The sequence below is a fragment of the Excalfactoria chinensis genome, chromosome 13, assembly GCF_039878825.1.
Source record: "Excalfactoria chinensis isolate bCotChi1 chromosome 13, bCotChi1.hap2, whole genome shotgun sequence".
Taxonomy (NCBI): Eukaryota; Metazoa; Chordata; class Aves; order Galliformes; family Phasianidae; genus Excalfactoria; species Excalfactoria chinensis.
This window is the reverse complement of record NC_092837.1, coordinates 4,983,262-5,000,294: the sequence shown is the minus strand read 5'-3', so window position 1 is coordinate 5,000,294 and position 17,033 is coordinate 4,983,262. Positions and strand designations below refer to the sequence as shown.

The window sequence follows — 17,033 nt, the reverse complement described above, 5'->3', positions numbered from 1 at the left end:
AGAGCAGCAAGCTGGTAGGATGAGGCTGACTGTTGTCTATGTTAAAGTAAATGAAATTTAAGCCCAATTCTTACTATTTCCTACTATTTTGTGAGGCTGCATAGCACAACAGAAAGGGTTATGGTGTTTCCTGGGTATGCTGACAGAGGGGAAAAATACCTGCAGCTTACCTGTTTGGAGTCCTGCCCCCATGGGAGGCTCTTGCAGCTCTGCCAACCGCACTGCTGGCTGGGTGTTGCAGCCCCAAGGATGCAGCTGTGTCACACTCTGCTCCTGGACACGTGGCTCCCACAGGAGTATCGTGCACAGTCGTGACCCAGGGCAGCTCGCTGGGAGCTGGGCAGATTTATGGTCTTGGATAGCTTGCTATTGACCAAGTGACTGGGGATGAAGATGGAGAAGGTTTATGATGGCAGAAAGTGCAAGAGCTCACTTTGTCAGACTAACTTTAAAAATAATTCATGTGTTTATTGTCATAGTTGCTGTGTAACTGCTTGAACTCTTATAAGAGAAAGCCAGACAGAGCCCCAGCCATGATGATGGTATCAGCAAGCTGCTTAAGCAATAGAGACACAGCATAAGTACTAGGCAGAGCCACGCTGATCTAAATCAATAAATAACCTTGGGGGCACTGCTCTTTTTTGAAACGCATTAATAAATGTCCTTGAAGGTTTATGGAACTAAAAGCCAAGAACAAAGAGGTTGCCAGAAGAGTTGAACTGTCATGGTGCATTTGAACTCTGTCAAACTGCTAATGACTTGAGAAGAACTTGTAAGGTTTAGTGGATGCGTGCTGGTATCCATATGGTATCCTGCTTGGCTTGATCTGAGTGCTTCTGCAGCACTGATGAGCTGATAACGATATGTTAAAGCTGTTTTTCTTCTTGGTGGAGTCCCAGTGTCTGCTGTTCTGAGTTTTGTCCTGCCCTCAGAAACAGCCTTTGAGAATTTTAAAAGGAAACATAAGCAACTCAAAGCCACGATGTGCCCAGTGCAGAAAAATGGCATCGTTGTGCGTTTCAGAAGATTTCAAACCATTTTCTGTCGGCCAGGACTTCTAAACACAGTTTGAGGTTCTGTGAGTAATAAGGGAAATGTGCTAAGGACGAATAATGGGAGAAACTGCTATTTTGTGCAAGTGTTTGAACTGCAGGCAGCATGCCTCTCCTGTGCTTCATGATTGCTGTAATACTGAAGGTTACACTGCTAAATGTGTTTGACAGAGCAGTCCAGCATGCTCCTCAGTGTGTGTCCTTATCATAGGCAGCTATTCAGCCTGGGTGGCTACGAGCGTTTCTAAACCTGAATCATGTCAAAAGTCCAGCGATAACCTGTTCCTGAGTGTGTGCTGAAAGGTTCTGTGCGTCTTGAAAAGCCAGCAGGGCGATAGGTACAACTTGTTTAGTTTAGACAGGCTGTTGTCTACAATACCTTCCGTGTTCTGTTGGTTTTACCCATCCCAACGCGGTTACGTCTGTATTGTGGATGTGACTCAGATGGTGTAAACCAATTCAGAGCTCCCTGCTGTGCAAACAGAAGCTCCTTTTGCCATTTCTATTTCTGAAAGATTTCGGTTTCCTGTGACCATACTATGATGGGCATGTTTTCCTTACTAATTTCCTTACAGATATCAAGCAATGCTAATTTGTAGGCAAAAGCCTTTCAAAACCTTGTTCTTTTCACTTAGATGTGCTAATTATAAAGCACTTACAAGATCAAACCTAAGAACATTTGGCTTTTAAATGAAACTGACTCCTGGTGGATCTGCAGTCCTCCCCCCTGATTCAGCACAAGGTTCTGCCTGGAAATGGAGGTTAGAACTGGTGGCAAAAGCTTCAGGCTTTTATTTCTTCTTTTTTCTTTTTTTTACTGCAGTTAGCACAACGTGCTGGTAATTTGTCCTGCTGACTTAGAGAAGCGATCTAGCAATGCATCTAAGTAGTTCTCGTGATGTGGTATAATGGTTTGCATGTTATAAATATGTGCCTTGTCTGTTCTCCTAGGCATGTTTTCCACAAAGCCTGCGTGGACCCGTGGCTTAGTGAGCACTGTACGTGTCCAATGTGTAAACTGAACATTTTGAAGGCCCTGGGAATTGTGGTAAGTTGGACTGGACAAGCTCTTTTCCCTCCCATCTCTGAGACGCAGAGAAGGACAAATGACTCCAAGGCAGAAAAGATGAAGGGTGTTCCAGCGCTCTTAGTCAGAAGGGTGTGGGGCTGTGTTGTCATTTGTTACCGGGTTTTTTGTGCTGCTGATAAAGTTAGGTTTTGGTAGTTGTTTCTTTCCCTGGATGATTATTAAGGATGTTCTATTACGTTCCTATTGGTAGTGTTATTCTTAAGCTATTGAAAGTCTACTGCGTTCTCTATAGTCTTCCTTTTTCTCAACTTCTTTCAGCCTTCCTTTGTTTTCTCTCTAAGCTCTTGTTCTTACTCTGTTCTCCTGTAGACACTCTTAGATCTGTTGGCTCGTTAAATCCATGCCCAGAGCTGCAGAGTGCCCTGGCTGAGGCCAGCAGCCTTTCCTTGGTTATGCATTAACCAGCCCTTGGCACATAGAATCTCAGAGGACTGCTTTTGTTGACTGATTCACAAGGGGATAGACTTAAAGAAACTCAAAGATTTTTCATGGTTTTCCCGTATAAGTAAAAAAAACCTGTCAGGTAGAAGCAGTGTGTTTTCTCAAGGAAAGAAGTAAAGGAAAAAGAGAAGAGCACAATAATTCACATTTCTACCCTGTGATCCAAAGGCAGCTGAGCTGCAGCAGCAAAATGAAGTGTTTGTGTGGTTATCCGCAGTACGTGGGTTCGTTCCGTGTAGAGTATTCCACCCTGTAATGTGGGATTGCTGTGTTTTTCAGCCAAATGTGCCGTGCACAGATAACGTGGCCTTTGACATGGAGAGGCTCAGCAGAAGCCAGCCCGCCAGCAGGCGCTCAGCGCTCGGCGACTTCGCCAACGACAGCTCCCTGAGCCTGGAGCCCCTGCGCACCTCCGGCATGTCACAGCTTCCCCAGGATGGGGAGCTCACTCCGAGGTCAGGAGAGATCAACATTGCTGTGACAAGTAAGTTTTCTTTGGCTTCCGTTACAGTTCTATGGCTTTCCTGGGACGGGGCTCTTGCTTTGCTCTCCTCTGTGCTGCAGGGCTGTGATAAAAGGTCTTCCTGCAGAAACAGAGGCGACCCCGCTGTCTCTGGGCACTCCGTATCAAAGCCAAAAACTGCCTGCAGCAGTGCCAGCACTTCCATTATTAATCGTGTATCCATTTAGAAAGGCATGCAAAGAACAATGGGTGAACTGAAATGGCAGCAGAACAGCCCTCGTGAATTTGGTGACCGGTGTAAGCTGGATTGCCAAAACCATTTCCAAAATACTTCACATCCAACAATTTATACGTATGTAAACATTTTAGCCAATTACTACTTCTGCAGTTTTTCCTCCTGACAGCATTGCTGCTAGAATTCTGGTGTCCCTTAGCAGATGGCTTTTCTCACGTAGTTTTTGTATTAAAAAACCACTTGTATTTTGATATACCAATATTTGAGCATAGTCCAAGTGCCGTATGACCCCAGGAGACTGTTCCTGCAGTATTTGTTCCTATGGATAAAGGCTTACAGCATGGGAAATATGCACTGACTGGATTTTACCTGCAGTTTTTATTGTATAGTGGCTCTGTAACAAATACGTTATGTGGAATTATATCGTTTTTCTGTATGCAATGGAATCTAGATTTGATGCACGAATGGTTGCGTTTGTCTGAAGTGCAAAAATAGAATTCATTCAGTCTGATTTTCCCTTTGTATTTCCCTTATATGCATCTAAAATCTGGATCTGAAACCCGTGCCACTGTTTGCTGCTAGTTGTAACTGATGCAGTCCATTACAGAGTGTGTGTTCAGACACTTGAGCAAAGGAAACCTTGCTAACAGAACCTCATCACACAACACAGAGCCCACGTCCAGAAAGGTCTTGATCTGAGAAGGAAAGACCTGAATGTGAAATGTAGATTCTTTGCCAAACCAACACGTCACTTTGGCCTGCAGTGTTCAGCTTCTCATTCATCGTGTTTTCAGTTGTGTTGAGCAGGCACCAAGTCTGTTTACATGCTCTTTTTATTGCCATGGATGGGAAAACTCTGTAGTTTAACTGCAGTTTCAACTGCTTGGTTTTACACAAGGTGCTTTTACTCTCTGTTCCCAACCGTAGCACTTACCTTGACAGATGGGATGCCAGGGTAACATGAGAAATATCAGCAAGAGCTCGTGCTGACAATGTTTATCAAATAAAGCCTTAGAAAAGGCCATTGAGATGTTTAGATTTTGTGCATGACACATGCATTTTTCGGTGTGTATGAGTTAAACCAAAAGCCATATTCAGCAAAGGTGTTTGTATTGCACTCTATTACTGTGCTAAATTAATCTCCAGGAGAGAGCTTTGAATAGCGAGCATTCTTTAACAGTCATCTTTATTTTCCTTAATGTCTGTACTTATATACTGGTGTTGAAATTATATTTCCTGTTGTCTTTCTGTCTATTATGTGGAAAATTCTGGTTGTTTTACTGTCAAATAAGTGATCTTATCTTATTTTAAAAGTAACGTGGCATTTATTAAGGAGGGAGGGGGTGAAGACACAAGTGAAGTGTGAAAGTAAATGGGGTTTTGCTTATGTGAAGAGATGCATCTCAGCAAACCCCAACCAACCATAACAGTTGTTCTCCTGACCTGGGGGTGGACTGAGATTTCATGACATTTTCCCTCGTTCCCACGTTTTCCTTCACACTGTAAAGTAATCTTTCTTTATCGCTAATCCTGGGGCTCAGCCAAGGAGACGTTTGTTGTGCCATGCTTGTTTTCCACACCTCTCTCCACTTCTTCTTTGCTAGCCTTCTCCCGTCAGTAGCTCTGTGGCTAACCTCCTTCTGCTTCGCTTCCTGGTGCCACTCATGGCTTAGAAGCCCTTTGCCTTCCGCCAGTGGTGTTTGAGGGGAATGTTGGCATCGCTTTGACATAAGCCTTCTCCCACGAGTGATTTCCTCCCTTTCCTTTGTCAACAGAAGAATGGTTTATTATTGCCAGTTTTGGCCTCCTCAGTGCCCTCACACTCTGCTACATGATCATCAAAGCCACAGCTAGCTTGAATGCTAATGAGTAAGTAAACGTTTGGTTGTTTCTATATGTTTCTGGTGGCTGTGTGTCACAGGCAATGTTGGGAAGAGATACCATGAGAACAGAACAAGGAATTAATGATATATGTATGTGCTTTTCAAAACGACAAATGCCTTTTCTGCCTTTCTCAAATGTAAGCCTGCAAGCAGCAGGTTCCAGGGTAACATCTGTACTCCTCCTTAATGTACAGTTAGCTGAATGCTCTGAGGGGATCTCACAAGGTACAGAAGAGGGAGGGTGAAAAGAGGGCATGTGTAGATCTGCTTTTCTAATCAGTGGTCTGGGTAAGTGTTGGGTTGGTCATTAAACCCCCATGTTCAAAATTCACCCAGCAGAACCAGGAATTGCTGCCATCCGTCACCTCTGGCAGTTCCCACCTCAATTTCTGAGTCATTTCATATTTTAAAAAGGAAGAAATGAAATAAATCTTTGTTTTTTTTTTCCCCCCAGTGAGCTCACTTCCAGCTGAGGAAAAAAGATATTTAGATGATTTTGTAACTTTTTTCTACTAGGAGAGAGGGAGATGTAAGCAATGATTCACAACCATTTCTTGCATCTTGTGTGGGTAGAGCTGGCCTGTCGTTCTGACCTCTTGTTTTAAATGCCTTAAGAATTGCACTTACTGGAGTGCTTAGAGACACCCATTCGTTCTTAGTTTATATGAACTCATTGCTGCTTCCCCTCAGAAAGGCTGGGCCAGAAATGATTATCGTGTGATTTCCATCTTCCTCCATAGTTCCGTTTGTGGGCAAGTATAAATCTGTTCTGCAGATACGTTAGTCAGGTAGAGCTGGCTGTTCTTGTTTGAGGTGTACAGAACATCTGGGCTTGTAATCTAGATACACAGATATATTGGAAGGCAGGCTCCCCCATGCAGCATGGAAGTGTAGCTTTATAAATGTCATCTCAGTTTCTTGGTTTTGAGATGAGAGAAAAAAATAACTATAAATACAAATACTTTCCAGAGAGCCACAAAGGTGTTAAGGTTCCCTTCTCAGCAGGATGGAAAGGGGTCTGGTGGCCTCCAGGGTAGGATTTTCAGGCAGCCTCAAGCTCATATTCAGGAAAGCGGTGCAACTTCTTCAAGGCTATCAGAGTTTTTCACATCCTGCTTATTTGTGAATCTTTCTTTCCTCCTCTTTGCAGCGTCTAATTCCAAAAAAGCTTAATGGGGATTTAAAGTTGTAGATCTTCAAGTAGCCTGTGCAGATATTCTGGCTTTTTATTCACACGTCAAATTCTTGAGGTTGCATCCAACTATGCACAAGCTGACACCGTAGCTGTAGCTGAATGTTGCTTGGGAAAGCATGAAGGAAGATGAGCTGTGTGCACATGAAACAGGAATATCTGTGTTCCTGGGTATTTCCACATCACTAGGAAGAAGACAAAGGAATTGTAGTCTGTAGTATCCACAGGATGTGGGTACTCATGGGAGTTGCATCTCTACCTTCTGTTGCAATTCCTTTTGTTGCCTATTGCTTGATTGGCTTTTTCTATGGGAAGGGCAATGGGTGTAGGAGTAAGACTCTTTAAATGCTCCAGCCCTGTGTAATTAGCCATTTCTTGCTAACTTCCTCTTGCAGGATTTTATCTTTTGAGCATTGACGGTGCTAACTGTAACATAAATATTCTGTCCCTTTTTTTGTGCCCCACAGAGCAGAATGGTATTGAAGAAGCGCTTTCCGGATGATTGCCTTGGGGAGAGACACCTATTTTTATGCTTCATTTATCGATCGTGCAGCACAAGCGTTTATTTAGTACATCCTATTTTTTCATGAAATTTGCTGATGCCAAAGCTTTGTATTAAGGAAAAAAAAGTGAAGAAATAAATGAACTTTAATTACGAAACCTTCCCTCTGTGAGTTTGGTTTGTCACGGCCGTTGTGTTAGCGTTGTTTGACAGACTCTTGTCAATTCTGCTTTGCTTCTTTTTAATGACTTCATCTCTGCACATCTGTAATCTCCGCTCCTTTTGGGCCACCCATGCTAACAAGTGGGAATCTCACACATTGCCATTCTCATGATGCTGCCCAGCACTGGGATGAGTAGTGTACTAGTGCAACTAGTGTAGCTGGCAATTGCTCAATGCCAGCTTGATACGGGAGAAAGAGGCGTTCTGGTGTGTGATGGGCTTCCATTGACTTCAGCAGAAGCTTGGTATGAAATAACATTTCTATCTGGAATCTTTCCTGTTCCATACCAGGAGGATTTTGCAATACCAGTTCTGTCTTCAGTTGCTGCCTAAGGTTGGCAATAGAGTTTTCCTGACAGCCACATCATAAACCTTTTCTGTCTGCTACTTTCACCCCACCCTTTTTCTGCTAAAAGTGAAGCTAATTTAAACCACTACTTCCTTCCCAATACCAAGTGGAAAAAGTAACGCTTCTTCCCCTGATGTCTTAGAAGCCTTCTTTCATACTGCTGCGGGATTGACTGCTGATCAGCTTAGGGCATGAAGTATTGATAATGGTCTTTGCCGTAAGATGGTAACTCTATGCAAACCTGTCCCTTCTTGCCGTGCCTTCTAACTGGTGGGGTAAACATCTCTCGTCTGCTGTCCTCATTTGAGCTGTTTCACACAAGTTCACTTATGCAAGTGGTGTATGAGTAATTTCCCAACAGTCAGTTAAAGCACGCAGGTCTGCAGCTCAGCCAAAAGCTGGGGTTAATGGGAGGGGGGGAAGGTAAGCGGTGGGTGAGGAAAACATCACTGAGGAAGTTAAATCCTGATCTGAGTTCTGTTTGTTTTTCTGGTATAAAGATGCAGACTTAAGAAAGGCGGTACTTTCTAATTGAATTAAGTAACGGAGAGAAGCAATTTTACTGTAAAATTTAATTTTTTATGCACTGGGAAATAGGGAATTTAATTTTATTTTTATGTATTGGCGCTTTTAGGTTTTAGGAACGCAGCCAGAGTATACATTAAACTGGTTGCTTAATTCTTATTTGTCCAGCAGGTTTCAGCTGAGAAGGCAGCTTTTATAATTGAAAATGAAGTATGTGAAAGCTTCAGTACATTTAATAGAGTTATTTTTCATTGTGTCCTTGTGAAAGTTTGGAAGAAACGTGCAGACAGTGGAGCAATAAGTGTCTTTTGAAAGGCTGGAAAACCCCATTGCAGTCACGGATGAAGGGAGAAACCTCAGCCACGCAGTGTCTGAAGACTGTCTCCTTGAAAAGTGCAGCATTCTGTCACCTGAGCTGGTTGCCAAAGCATGGTGGAACGAGGACAGAGCATGATGTAGGGTACAGGCTGTGATATGAGAGCTGTGTTTTTTCACCTGCTTCTTGACACCAACAGCGTGATTGGTGAGTTTGTCCTTAACCAGGAGAGTCTGGAGCTGTTTGGGATGGAGTGATCTGGTCGTATTTCTGCACGAAGTTGTGCCAGGGCTGTGGAGGGAAGGCAGCTTATGGCGTTGGGTGGCCCTGATCCATCCATCCTGAGGGTGTCTGAGCGTTTCAGGACAGAAGGTAACAGCAGCTGATGCTTCCTAGTAATGCACCCATTACACTGTCTGCGATTCTTTGCCTTTCAGCTGTGCCTGTTTCTGCAATGTCTTAGTTCAAGGATGGATTCCGGGCTAGTGGGCTTGTTTTCAAACTTCAATTATCTGAAAAGTTCATCTTAACTATATAATGAGGAATAGTGGCAGAGGAGTTCATTTTCAGTACATTGAGACTGATCGCAGGCTTCCTGTTTGCTTTCTCTATGCCCAAGGGAGAAATCTTAATCTGCCTCATAAGTGCACAACGGGAGAGCAGATTCAGAAGCTGAATTCTGGAGCTGTGGTTTGTTTCTACCTGACCTTAAAATACATTTATCCAGTAAACCTAGCTAGACTAATGGTATGTGTTTGAACACTGGGCAGGGTGCCAGCGGCTCCCTGATGCATGTCCCAGCCAGCAAACAGGCTGACCTGAGCTGCTGAGCTCCTCCAGGCAGGCAGCAAAGAGGGACGGCAATGCTGGTGTTACGCAGTGCGCCCTGAGCCTTCTCTGCCTTCTGTCTTTGGTTGCAAGAAGAGCATAACTGGGTCGCTTTGCCCCACTGACTCCTCTTCCCTCTCTGTAAAATGTGGGTGATGATACCGATCTGGTTATTTAGAGCACAGATCTGTGTGTTGTAAAGCACCGAACTGCAGCTGGAATTTGAGCACAGGGCAGGCTGATGGTAGCTGTGATGTGCTCTGGTGTCCTGCCCCTGCTGCCTTCCGTATAGAGGTCAAGAAGCATTGTATGGGAACACAGCCCTGTTTGCAGTGGGTTGGCCATGTGTTGCTGGTGAGCTTTCTGCAGGAGCTGGTCACAATCTGATTTCAGCAGTAAGAAAAATGTTGGATTTATCAAATAGAGATGTTCTGTTTCAATGTCTTTCATCTACAGGTAGGTAGAGTACAGGCTTTCTTTTTAATTTAAAGGGTTGAGAGGTGTGGTTGAGCACACCCATAATCCTGGTGAAAGAAGTAGTGGCAAAAAAATTACATGGAACAAAAAATAATGGGGAGATGTGTTGGGAGAAAGGCTGAATGATGTGTCCCATATTGGTATGAAAGCAAAGCAGTCTGTGTGCAGCCTCCTGGAAGTGGGGTGGGTTACAGTCCTATTGACAAGAAGCATGAAAACATCACAGTTAAGAATTTCAGAGGTGTTGTGCATAGAGTGCCCTTTTTCAGATGGATTTTCAGTTGTTGTTGTCAGATGACCTGCCTGCCTGTTGGTGAAACCTCCCCCTTGAAGCAGTTGGAGTGGAAGTGTCCCCATGCAGAGGAAATGAGTGCGTAGCTGTCTGCTTCCTAATCCGTTGTTTGATTTCTGCATAGTGAAAACAAAAGCAGCGCCCAGCTTTCAGAACCCCTTTTGTTTTGTTTCGGCACTGGATGTTCAGTGTGTAAGGTTTCAGCGGGTGGAGAAAAGTGGGGATGAAACAAGCAATAAATACCCAGGGTTTATTTCAACAGCAAGCTGAGACTCAGCCATCACAAATTAGATGATCCTCCACCTGTAACACAGAGCAGAAGAATCTCAAAATCATATTTACGTGCTGCAGTTCCACAGTAGGTTTGTTGGCTGGTTGTTTTGAAGAGGCTGAACCATCTGGAGGTCCTTGTTCCAAGTCAGTATTATAAAAAAAAGCAAAAACAAAGAACACTTCTTATTTCTCCCATTGAAGCACTGTGCCCGATTGAGACTTTAGCTTTTGGGACACGTTTCAGATCTAAAAGGTGGGTTTTGGTGATATCCCAGTGTGCGCCTCTGTAAAGTACGTGCCAATATAGTGCTCATCTTCCAGACACCTGCACGTGTGCTGTTATGCAATGTAACTGCTCTCCTCAGTACACTGCGTGAGCAAAAAGGAATTCATTTACTTCTGAGAACTTCTGATTCTCAGTAAGAATGGTGGAGTAATGACTTTGTCTTTTTTGAGCCTCTACGGTGAGTGGGAAAGAAGGAAGAGCTGTTGAGAACAGCAGTATCTGAATTCTTCATACCATTTGTAAGCTCTTTATTGTAGAAAGGCATGGGCTGGGCCCAGAATTCGGCAGAGAAAGGAGAAGTTGAGCACCTGAATTCTGCCAGGACAGAACCTGCAATCCCCTAAGCTTCTTGCTTCACTGGCGCCTGAAGGTGGAGACACCTTAGTTTGCTGAGTGCCTCCTTGATGAACTTGGAAGCTCTTCAGTTGCCTTGAGTTTGGCTCACGTGGGTGCTCGGTGTATTGTAATCTAAGCAGCCTTGCTCCCAGCTAATCCCTGCTGGGATCGAGAAACCAGGTAATTTCATATCTTGGCTGAGGGCCTGATCTGATAGTTTCCAGAGGGAACATTGTATACGCCAGCAGGGCTGGCTCCTTGCAAAACACATCTGTGGACTTGCAGAGCCAGCTTCTATCAGCAGCAATGTGCGCTCGCTTTGTGTATTGCTGCTGTCGCCAGCATTTGGAGAAGAGGGCTGGGTCTTCATGGTTCTTTGTAAGACAATGCGTTGGTGCCTCTTTCCATAAGATCGCTGCCATGCGCAGGACACAGGGCACCTAGCAAAGGTTTCTGGTTCTGTGAGGCTGTAAACCAAAAGCAAGGCGCAGTGTGAACCTCAGGCTTGCCCCAGCCTTGCTCAGACTTGACCTGTGTTATCTGAGAGCACTGCTGGCCTGGCGGCAGGGTTGCTCATGCATATGAAAAGCAGTGCTTGGAAGCAGCGCATGGATGGAGGCAAAACCCTGCAGCACCTCCAGATGGGGTTGGATGGGGGTCTGAAACATCAACTTCATGTTGCAAAGAAACTGGGACAGAGGTGAGGTGCACCTCAGCACCAGGCCCAGTGGGCTTGTAGGGTCTCAAGCTCTGTGGCCAGGCCTTCAGCATGGCACAGTGGATGGGATGTGTTTAATCCGTGGCATAAGGCAACGTGTGGCCTCATCCAGGCCTTTGGCAGCTGATTTCTGTCACTCTGAGCAGGGATGTGACAGGAGGCAGCAGGAGGCCTGGCACACCTCAGTGACCCATGGTACCAACATAAACGCTCACTTTCCTGCATGGTGAGGGCTTGCAGGCTGCGATCTCTCCTTTGCTATCTGCCCCACACAGCTGTTGTTGGTTTGTGTTGAGGTCTGTGTTGTCCACACGTTCCGTGTTTGCAGTCAGAACTCGCACACAAGGATGCTTTGCTTGGTTCTTATGTTTGTCCCTAACCAGGTTTTGTTCTACCTCTTGTAGGCAGTCACTTCTTTCATCGCAATTCTCTGTCCCCTCGAAGTCTGGTCTACGAGAGCGAATTCTCCACCATCGAGCCCGCTTTGGACATGTATGACGAGAACAAAACCTGAAAGGAATCCACATTCCTTCCTGGCCCTCTTTCTGTTGTTTTCATTTCTCATTCCTATTGTTGTGTACTCTTTCCATGGATCTCCTTTGTCTGAAGAAGAGCTGCTTTTTCCAGAACACAAGCCTGCCTTCTAGGTCACGGAGATGAAGACAGCTGTGGTGGTTTCTGCAGGTGGCACCTCCGAGCGCAAGCAAGGTTGTCTGATGGAAGTTGCTGAGTAACAGCATGGGAGCTGTTGGGCCCGGCCTCGGCGGTGCAGAAGAGGCTTTGTGGTGGTCCTAAGAGTTTGTTTTGTACTGCAAATGCGTCTCCTCAATAGGCGTATGCTGGTTTTAATGGTCCAAATTGTTGGGCAGAGTCAGAAAGGGAACTAGTAGTTGCAAAGGAGCTGGCCAGTGACTGGTAAAAGCACTTCATATAGCTTGGTCAACCCATAACCTTACTGTGAAATATCCCTTTCCAAGAGGGACCTTCCAAGTGCGCTGAGTTTCCGACGACCCGCTCACCCCTGGGCGACAGCACGCCGGTGTGATGTGATGCAGCAGAGAGGCCCTGCGTTTGCAGAAAGGTTTCAAGGAATTTGATGCTTCTGGTTCTTTTGGTTTTTTTGCTCCATTTCTGTTGAAGCAGGAGAAAAGGGGCCTACACAGAAAACAGTTTTGGTCCTTCCATGTGCTCCAGTCACATGAGTCTCTTTCTACAGAGAGGACGTTCACAGAACCAGCACTTGATCTACCTTAAAACCATGAGACTTTTTGAATATGCAGGAATCTAATTCGCTTTCTTTCTTGCTTTACTTTTCTTTTTGGAGGGGTTTAATAGAATCCGCCATTTTTCTCACTGAGGTTTTTTAAAAGCCAGCATGTTGGCATTACACGGAGAAGAGAGGTAAGCTTCTTATCCTGTTCTCACGTTGAGATCTGCAATAGTTAACCAACAAACACGTTCTCCAGGCTGTGCCCTTTCCTACTGACATCAATAACATGAATGCAGAAAGCAGAGGAATAAAGGAAAGCAGCGACTGCTTTGGGACTCAGCAGGAAAAATCCATTTTTACTGGAGCGTGCCAGAAGCAGTGGGGAAATAGAGATTGGTTTCAAGCTTCTGAATGTGTAACGTGAAGATGGAAAGCCGAGTTCAGCCATCCATAGAGCTCCCATGAGCAGATGTGGAGAGCGAAGGCTTTGCTCCGTTTCCTCCTGGACAACGAATGCAGAGCTGTTTGATGAACGTTAACGTTTTCTCCATTGCAGTCTCGGTTACTGTAGAGGTAGAAATGCATTTGTGTCCTTGTAATGTGAAACACGGCTTCACTCTGTATAGGAAACCTGAGAATTCTGTAAGTCTAAAAGAAAGGTAGGTAAGGCATTTCCTGCCATGCTTTAATTTTGTCAGCTTTTCCTACAAGTGGAGGAACGTCCCCTGCTTGTTTTTTTGTTTGCACTGTATAGTGGTCTGCTCGACGTGCAGCCTTACCTGTAGCGTGGCTCCGCTGTGTCTTTAACACAGACCTTTAAGAGAAGAGGAAAAACCCAGCTCTGCAAAATGTGGGAACGATCCTATTCACAGAGCACGCCTTCACTTCTGTTGCTATGTGTCAGCTTCATTTAACATGGTAATTCAAGGAGGAGTGGTGTGAAGGTTAGAGAGGTTTCTCTTATAATACCCATTTCCATTTACCACATGCACTTTTATTGCAGTCCTGTCAACTTTAGAGGTATGCTCGCGCCCCAGACTTTTCAAGAGCACGACTTCAATGCTGCCTTCCCCAACCAAGTGGGAGCCCCTTTGCTGGGGTGGAGTGGGTTGGTTGGCTGCAGACATTGCTTTGCTGCTCTATGTGGCAGCTGTGTGCGTGGGGATGGGGTGTGGGTATAACAACACACCTACTTCATCATCACATCTGCCAGGCAGTGGGCAGGGCGCTTCCGAACAGAGGCATCCGGAAGTAAAACACCGTTGCTCCAGGGTGTTTTAGGGCTTGTTTTTGTCAGTGCTGAGTACTCGGGTAGCAAAAAGCCAAACAGAGTGAGGCACTGTGGCTCCCAACCGTGCTGTGCCTGCTGGAGCTGCCAGGGTTGGTGGGATGGGATGAGATGAGATGCTTCATGCTCTGCCCAGGGCCGCAGAGGACTTCACCACGGTGCATGTTTCCCTGCTCAGAAGCACCCAAGAGGTGCCTTGTGCTACAGAGCAGGGTGGTTGTAGTCCCTGCATTAACACCAGCAAGGCGCTGTGCAGGGTGGGCTGTGGGAGCACTGTCAGCTGTTTGGGGCATGCTGTGTGCTGGGCATCCCTGGGCACTGCCCTGCTGCCTGGGCACAGCTCTGCCACCTCCGGTGCTGGGGCTGCATCGGGAAGTTCCCCGTGCTGCTTCCTGTTGTGCTTGGCTTCCCTCAGTGTGGGCTCGGGTTTGTTTTGAACAAAGCAGACAGCTCAAAAGCAGATAGAAATTAAAACGAGTGTTAGCGACTACAGAGCCCTAAATGGCAAGCTAATAAATAATGCCATTTATATTTGATTAAATCTCCCTACTTCTAAACTACCTTTTTTAAAGGAGCAGGGAACAAAGGTTGCCTCTGATGGTGCTGACTGAGGTCTAACACGGTAAGGAAAAGGTCCCGTCTTCGGGTTGACTACATGATCCTTTCCAGCCTTAGTGGTTCCCTGAGAGGCAGCTGGGGCTGACGGTTGTGTAATGGACACTGTGGGTTTGGAAGGTCTTGCAACACTGGAAACATTAAGCCTGGCTGAAGCAACTGATCCCTACGTGCGTGCTGGGACGTGCCATGCCAGGCACTTGTGTACTGTATTGTATTTAGGATGGGAAAGAGGCAGCACAGCAGCATGGGTGATTTTGGGGGGGCTGTGCCAGTAAGTTTGAGATGTTCCTTAATATTTATCAGTATAAAAAACGCTTGATGAGCATCGTTGTTCTTGTTGTGCTGCAGTGGTGCTGTGTGTGCTCATTTCATAGACATAAGGTAGATGGCGGTCTACCAAGAGCTGCACTGTCAGTATCTTGGGAAATGATTTTCTAAGGTTCAAAAACAAAAGTGTTTTTTTTTCTTAATCAGAAAACATTAATTTTATGTCTTCTACATAAACAAAAACCCCAACCCTTTCATGCTTCCCTAACAGATCTAAACCCGCTGCTCCACCATCCCTTTCCCTTGTCCTCATCTCCCGTTTTTGGAAGTTCTGCATGTTCCCCCAAGGCAGTTGTAAAAGTGAGGTTTGCTTGTATTCTTAGAGGATAACCGCCAGTATAAACCAGACTGTAAGTGTGCTTTTTACCTGTAGTACCGACATTAAATATTGCATTTGAAGCATGTTAAAAGTTACTTACCGCCACTCACCGGTACTCCCTGAGTAAGCTCGCGTGTTGGTGCCTGTTTGCGCTGCCCCATTGCTTCTAGGATGCTTGCCTTGACACGTGAGGGCGATTCAGGAATAGCCAGGTATCCTACATAAGCCAAAGAAAGACAAGTAGTTAAATATACGTGTTTAATAATCTCCTATGGGACTTCTGCACAACTGTTTTGTTTGGATACGAAGGATGGGGCAGCAGGGCTGAGCTGACATATAGGGCTGTGCTTCCCAGGGGGTGCGTTGACTAAACTGTTGAAAACACATCTTTGTTTTTGCTAATGATCATCTGGTTTTACAAGAAGGGAAGCTGCGCGGCTCTGCACACACCTTGGCACAAAGGTGGGACCGCCGTGCAGCTCCCAGCTCTGCTGTCCCCATCACCCCGGGGCTGGCAGGCAGTGCTCTGCTCCTTATCACCCCTCACTGCACATCCGTGCGTGGCCTCGTTTCCCATCCCTAGCCATGCAGAAGAGCGTGTGCCACGCCGTGACAGCTTGCTTATGTGTTGTTATATTTAACAATCTCATCGCTCCCCTTCCTTCCTTCTGCTTTAAGGGTAGAGCAGGGGAGGGCTGAGAGATGCTCCAGCTACCTCCTGCACTAGGGGAAAATCAGGAGAAAGCTGCTTGGAAATAGCTTGGAAATGAGCAAGAAAAATGTGATGCCCCACTCTTGTTGGATTCACCCCCAAAAGGGGCAGTGGGGGCTGCTGCTCAGGGGCACGTTTGGCACTGAGTGCTTATGCTGTGTGCTAAGGGCTGCCTGTTCGTTCAATAACTAAGCATTAATATCCCTTCAAAGCAAGAAGTGCGTGGGGTTTTGTTAAAAGTTGGAGCTGTTTAGAGTGATTTCACTGCAAAGCTGAGGCGGAACTGGGAGGGGAATTTCGCAGCCCAAAAGCATATCCTAAAGGCCCTCTCTAGGAGCACCTGCTTATGGCCACAGCCCCATCTATGCACTGCATCCACCAGAACAGGGCAGAGAAGTCCAGGGCTGCCTTTGGGACTGGGGCGTAGCAGCTTATGGGGAACAAAACTCCGCACACCATTGGTGTGTGTGTGCAAAACAACAGCATGCTGGGCTGGTTGCTGTGGGGTGAGCGCTTGGCGCGTCGCTCCGGCCCTTGGGAGGCTCACTTGGAACTCCCTGACCTATTTGATGTAAGTATAACACTGTATCGTAGTCATGTGGTATATGCCAATATGTTAATAGTGTATACCTATTAGGGTTTGCTAATGTACTACATTTCAATAAAAAGCAATTTAAAAGAGCATGTTTTGTGAGCTTGGTGTCTTTAACTGCAGGAGGCTGAGAGCTCCCAGTGCTGTGCTATGTGGCACGCTGCTGAAAGGTCCCTTTTTTCTTCCTACTATGTATAAAACATTATTTTCCAGAGCTTTTTTCTTCCTACTATGTATAAAACATTGCTTTATTTTGCCGTATCAGTGCCTGGAAGTCTCAGGCTGTTAGGTGTGGTTCAGAGTGGTCCATTATTATCTAGGAAACAACAGTGCATGTTCCCAAGGTGTTGGGCACCATAAAGATGACACAGAGCAAGCAGGAACAAAGACATTCTCTCATGCCCCGATCCTCTCAGTTTCCCTTCTCTCCCTGTGCTGCCCACCCAGTGCTCAGAAGGAAGGCACCGCCGTGAGGGCAGAGCCTTGG

The 17,033-nt window shown here is 45.8% G+C and overlaps 1 protein-coding gene across 2 annotated transcripts in view; it reads left to right on the top strand.

Moving 5' to 3' along the window:
• Nucleotides 1-16,638, top strand: part of RNF130 (ring finger protein 130) — a 39,585-nt gene extending 22,947 nt beyond the window's left edge. Inside the window, exons 6-9 of one of the 2 annotated variants that reach the window (XM_072348003.1) lie at nucleotides 2,004-2,100; nucleotides 2,863-3,067; nucleotides 5,057-5,150; nucleotides 6,824-7,013. In XM_072348003.1, coding sequence (XP_072204104.1) covers nucleotides 2,004-2,100; nucleotides 2,863-3,067; nucleotides 5,057-5,150; nucleotides 6,824-6,839 — 412 coding nt within the window. In that variant the 3' untranslated portion in view covers nucleotides 6,840-7,013. Of the gene's footprint in view, nucleotides 1-2,003; nucleotides 2,101-2,862; nucleotides 3,068-5,056; nucleotides 5,151-6,823; nucleotides 7,014-11,884 lie in introns of those variants that run through there. The other variant, XM_072348004.1, reaches the window with a different exon arrangement.
• The last annotated feature ends 395 nt before the right edge of the window (nucleotides 16,639-17,033 follow it).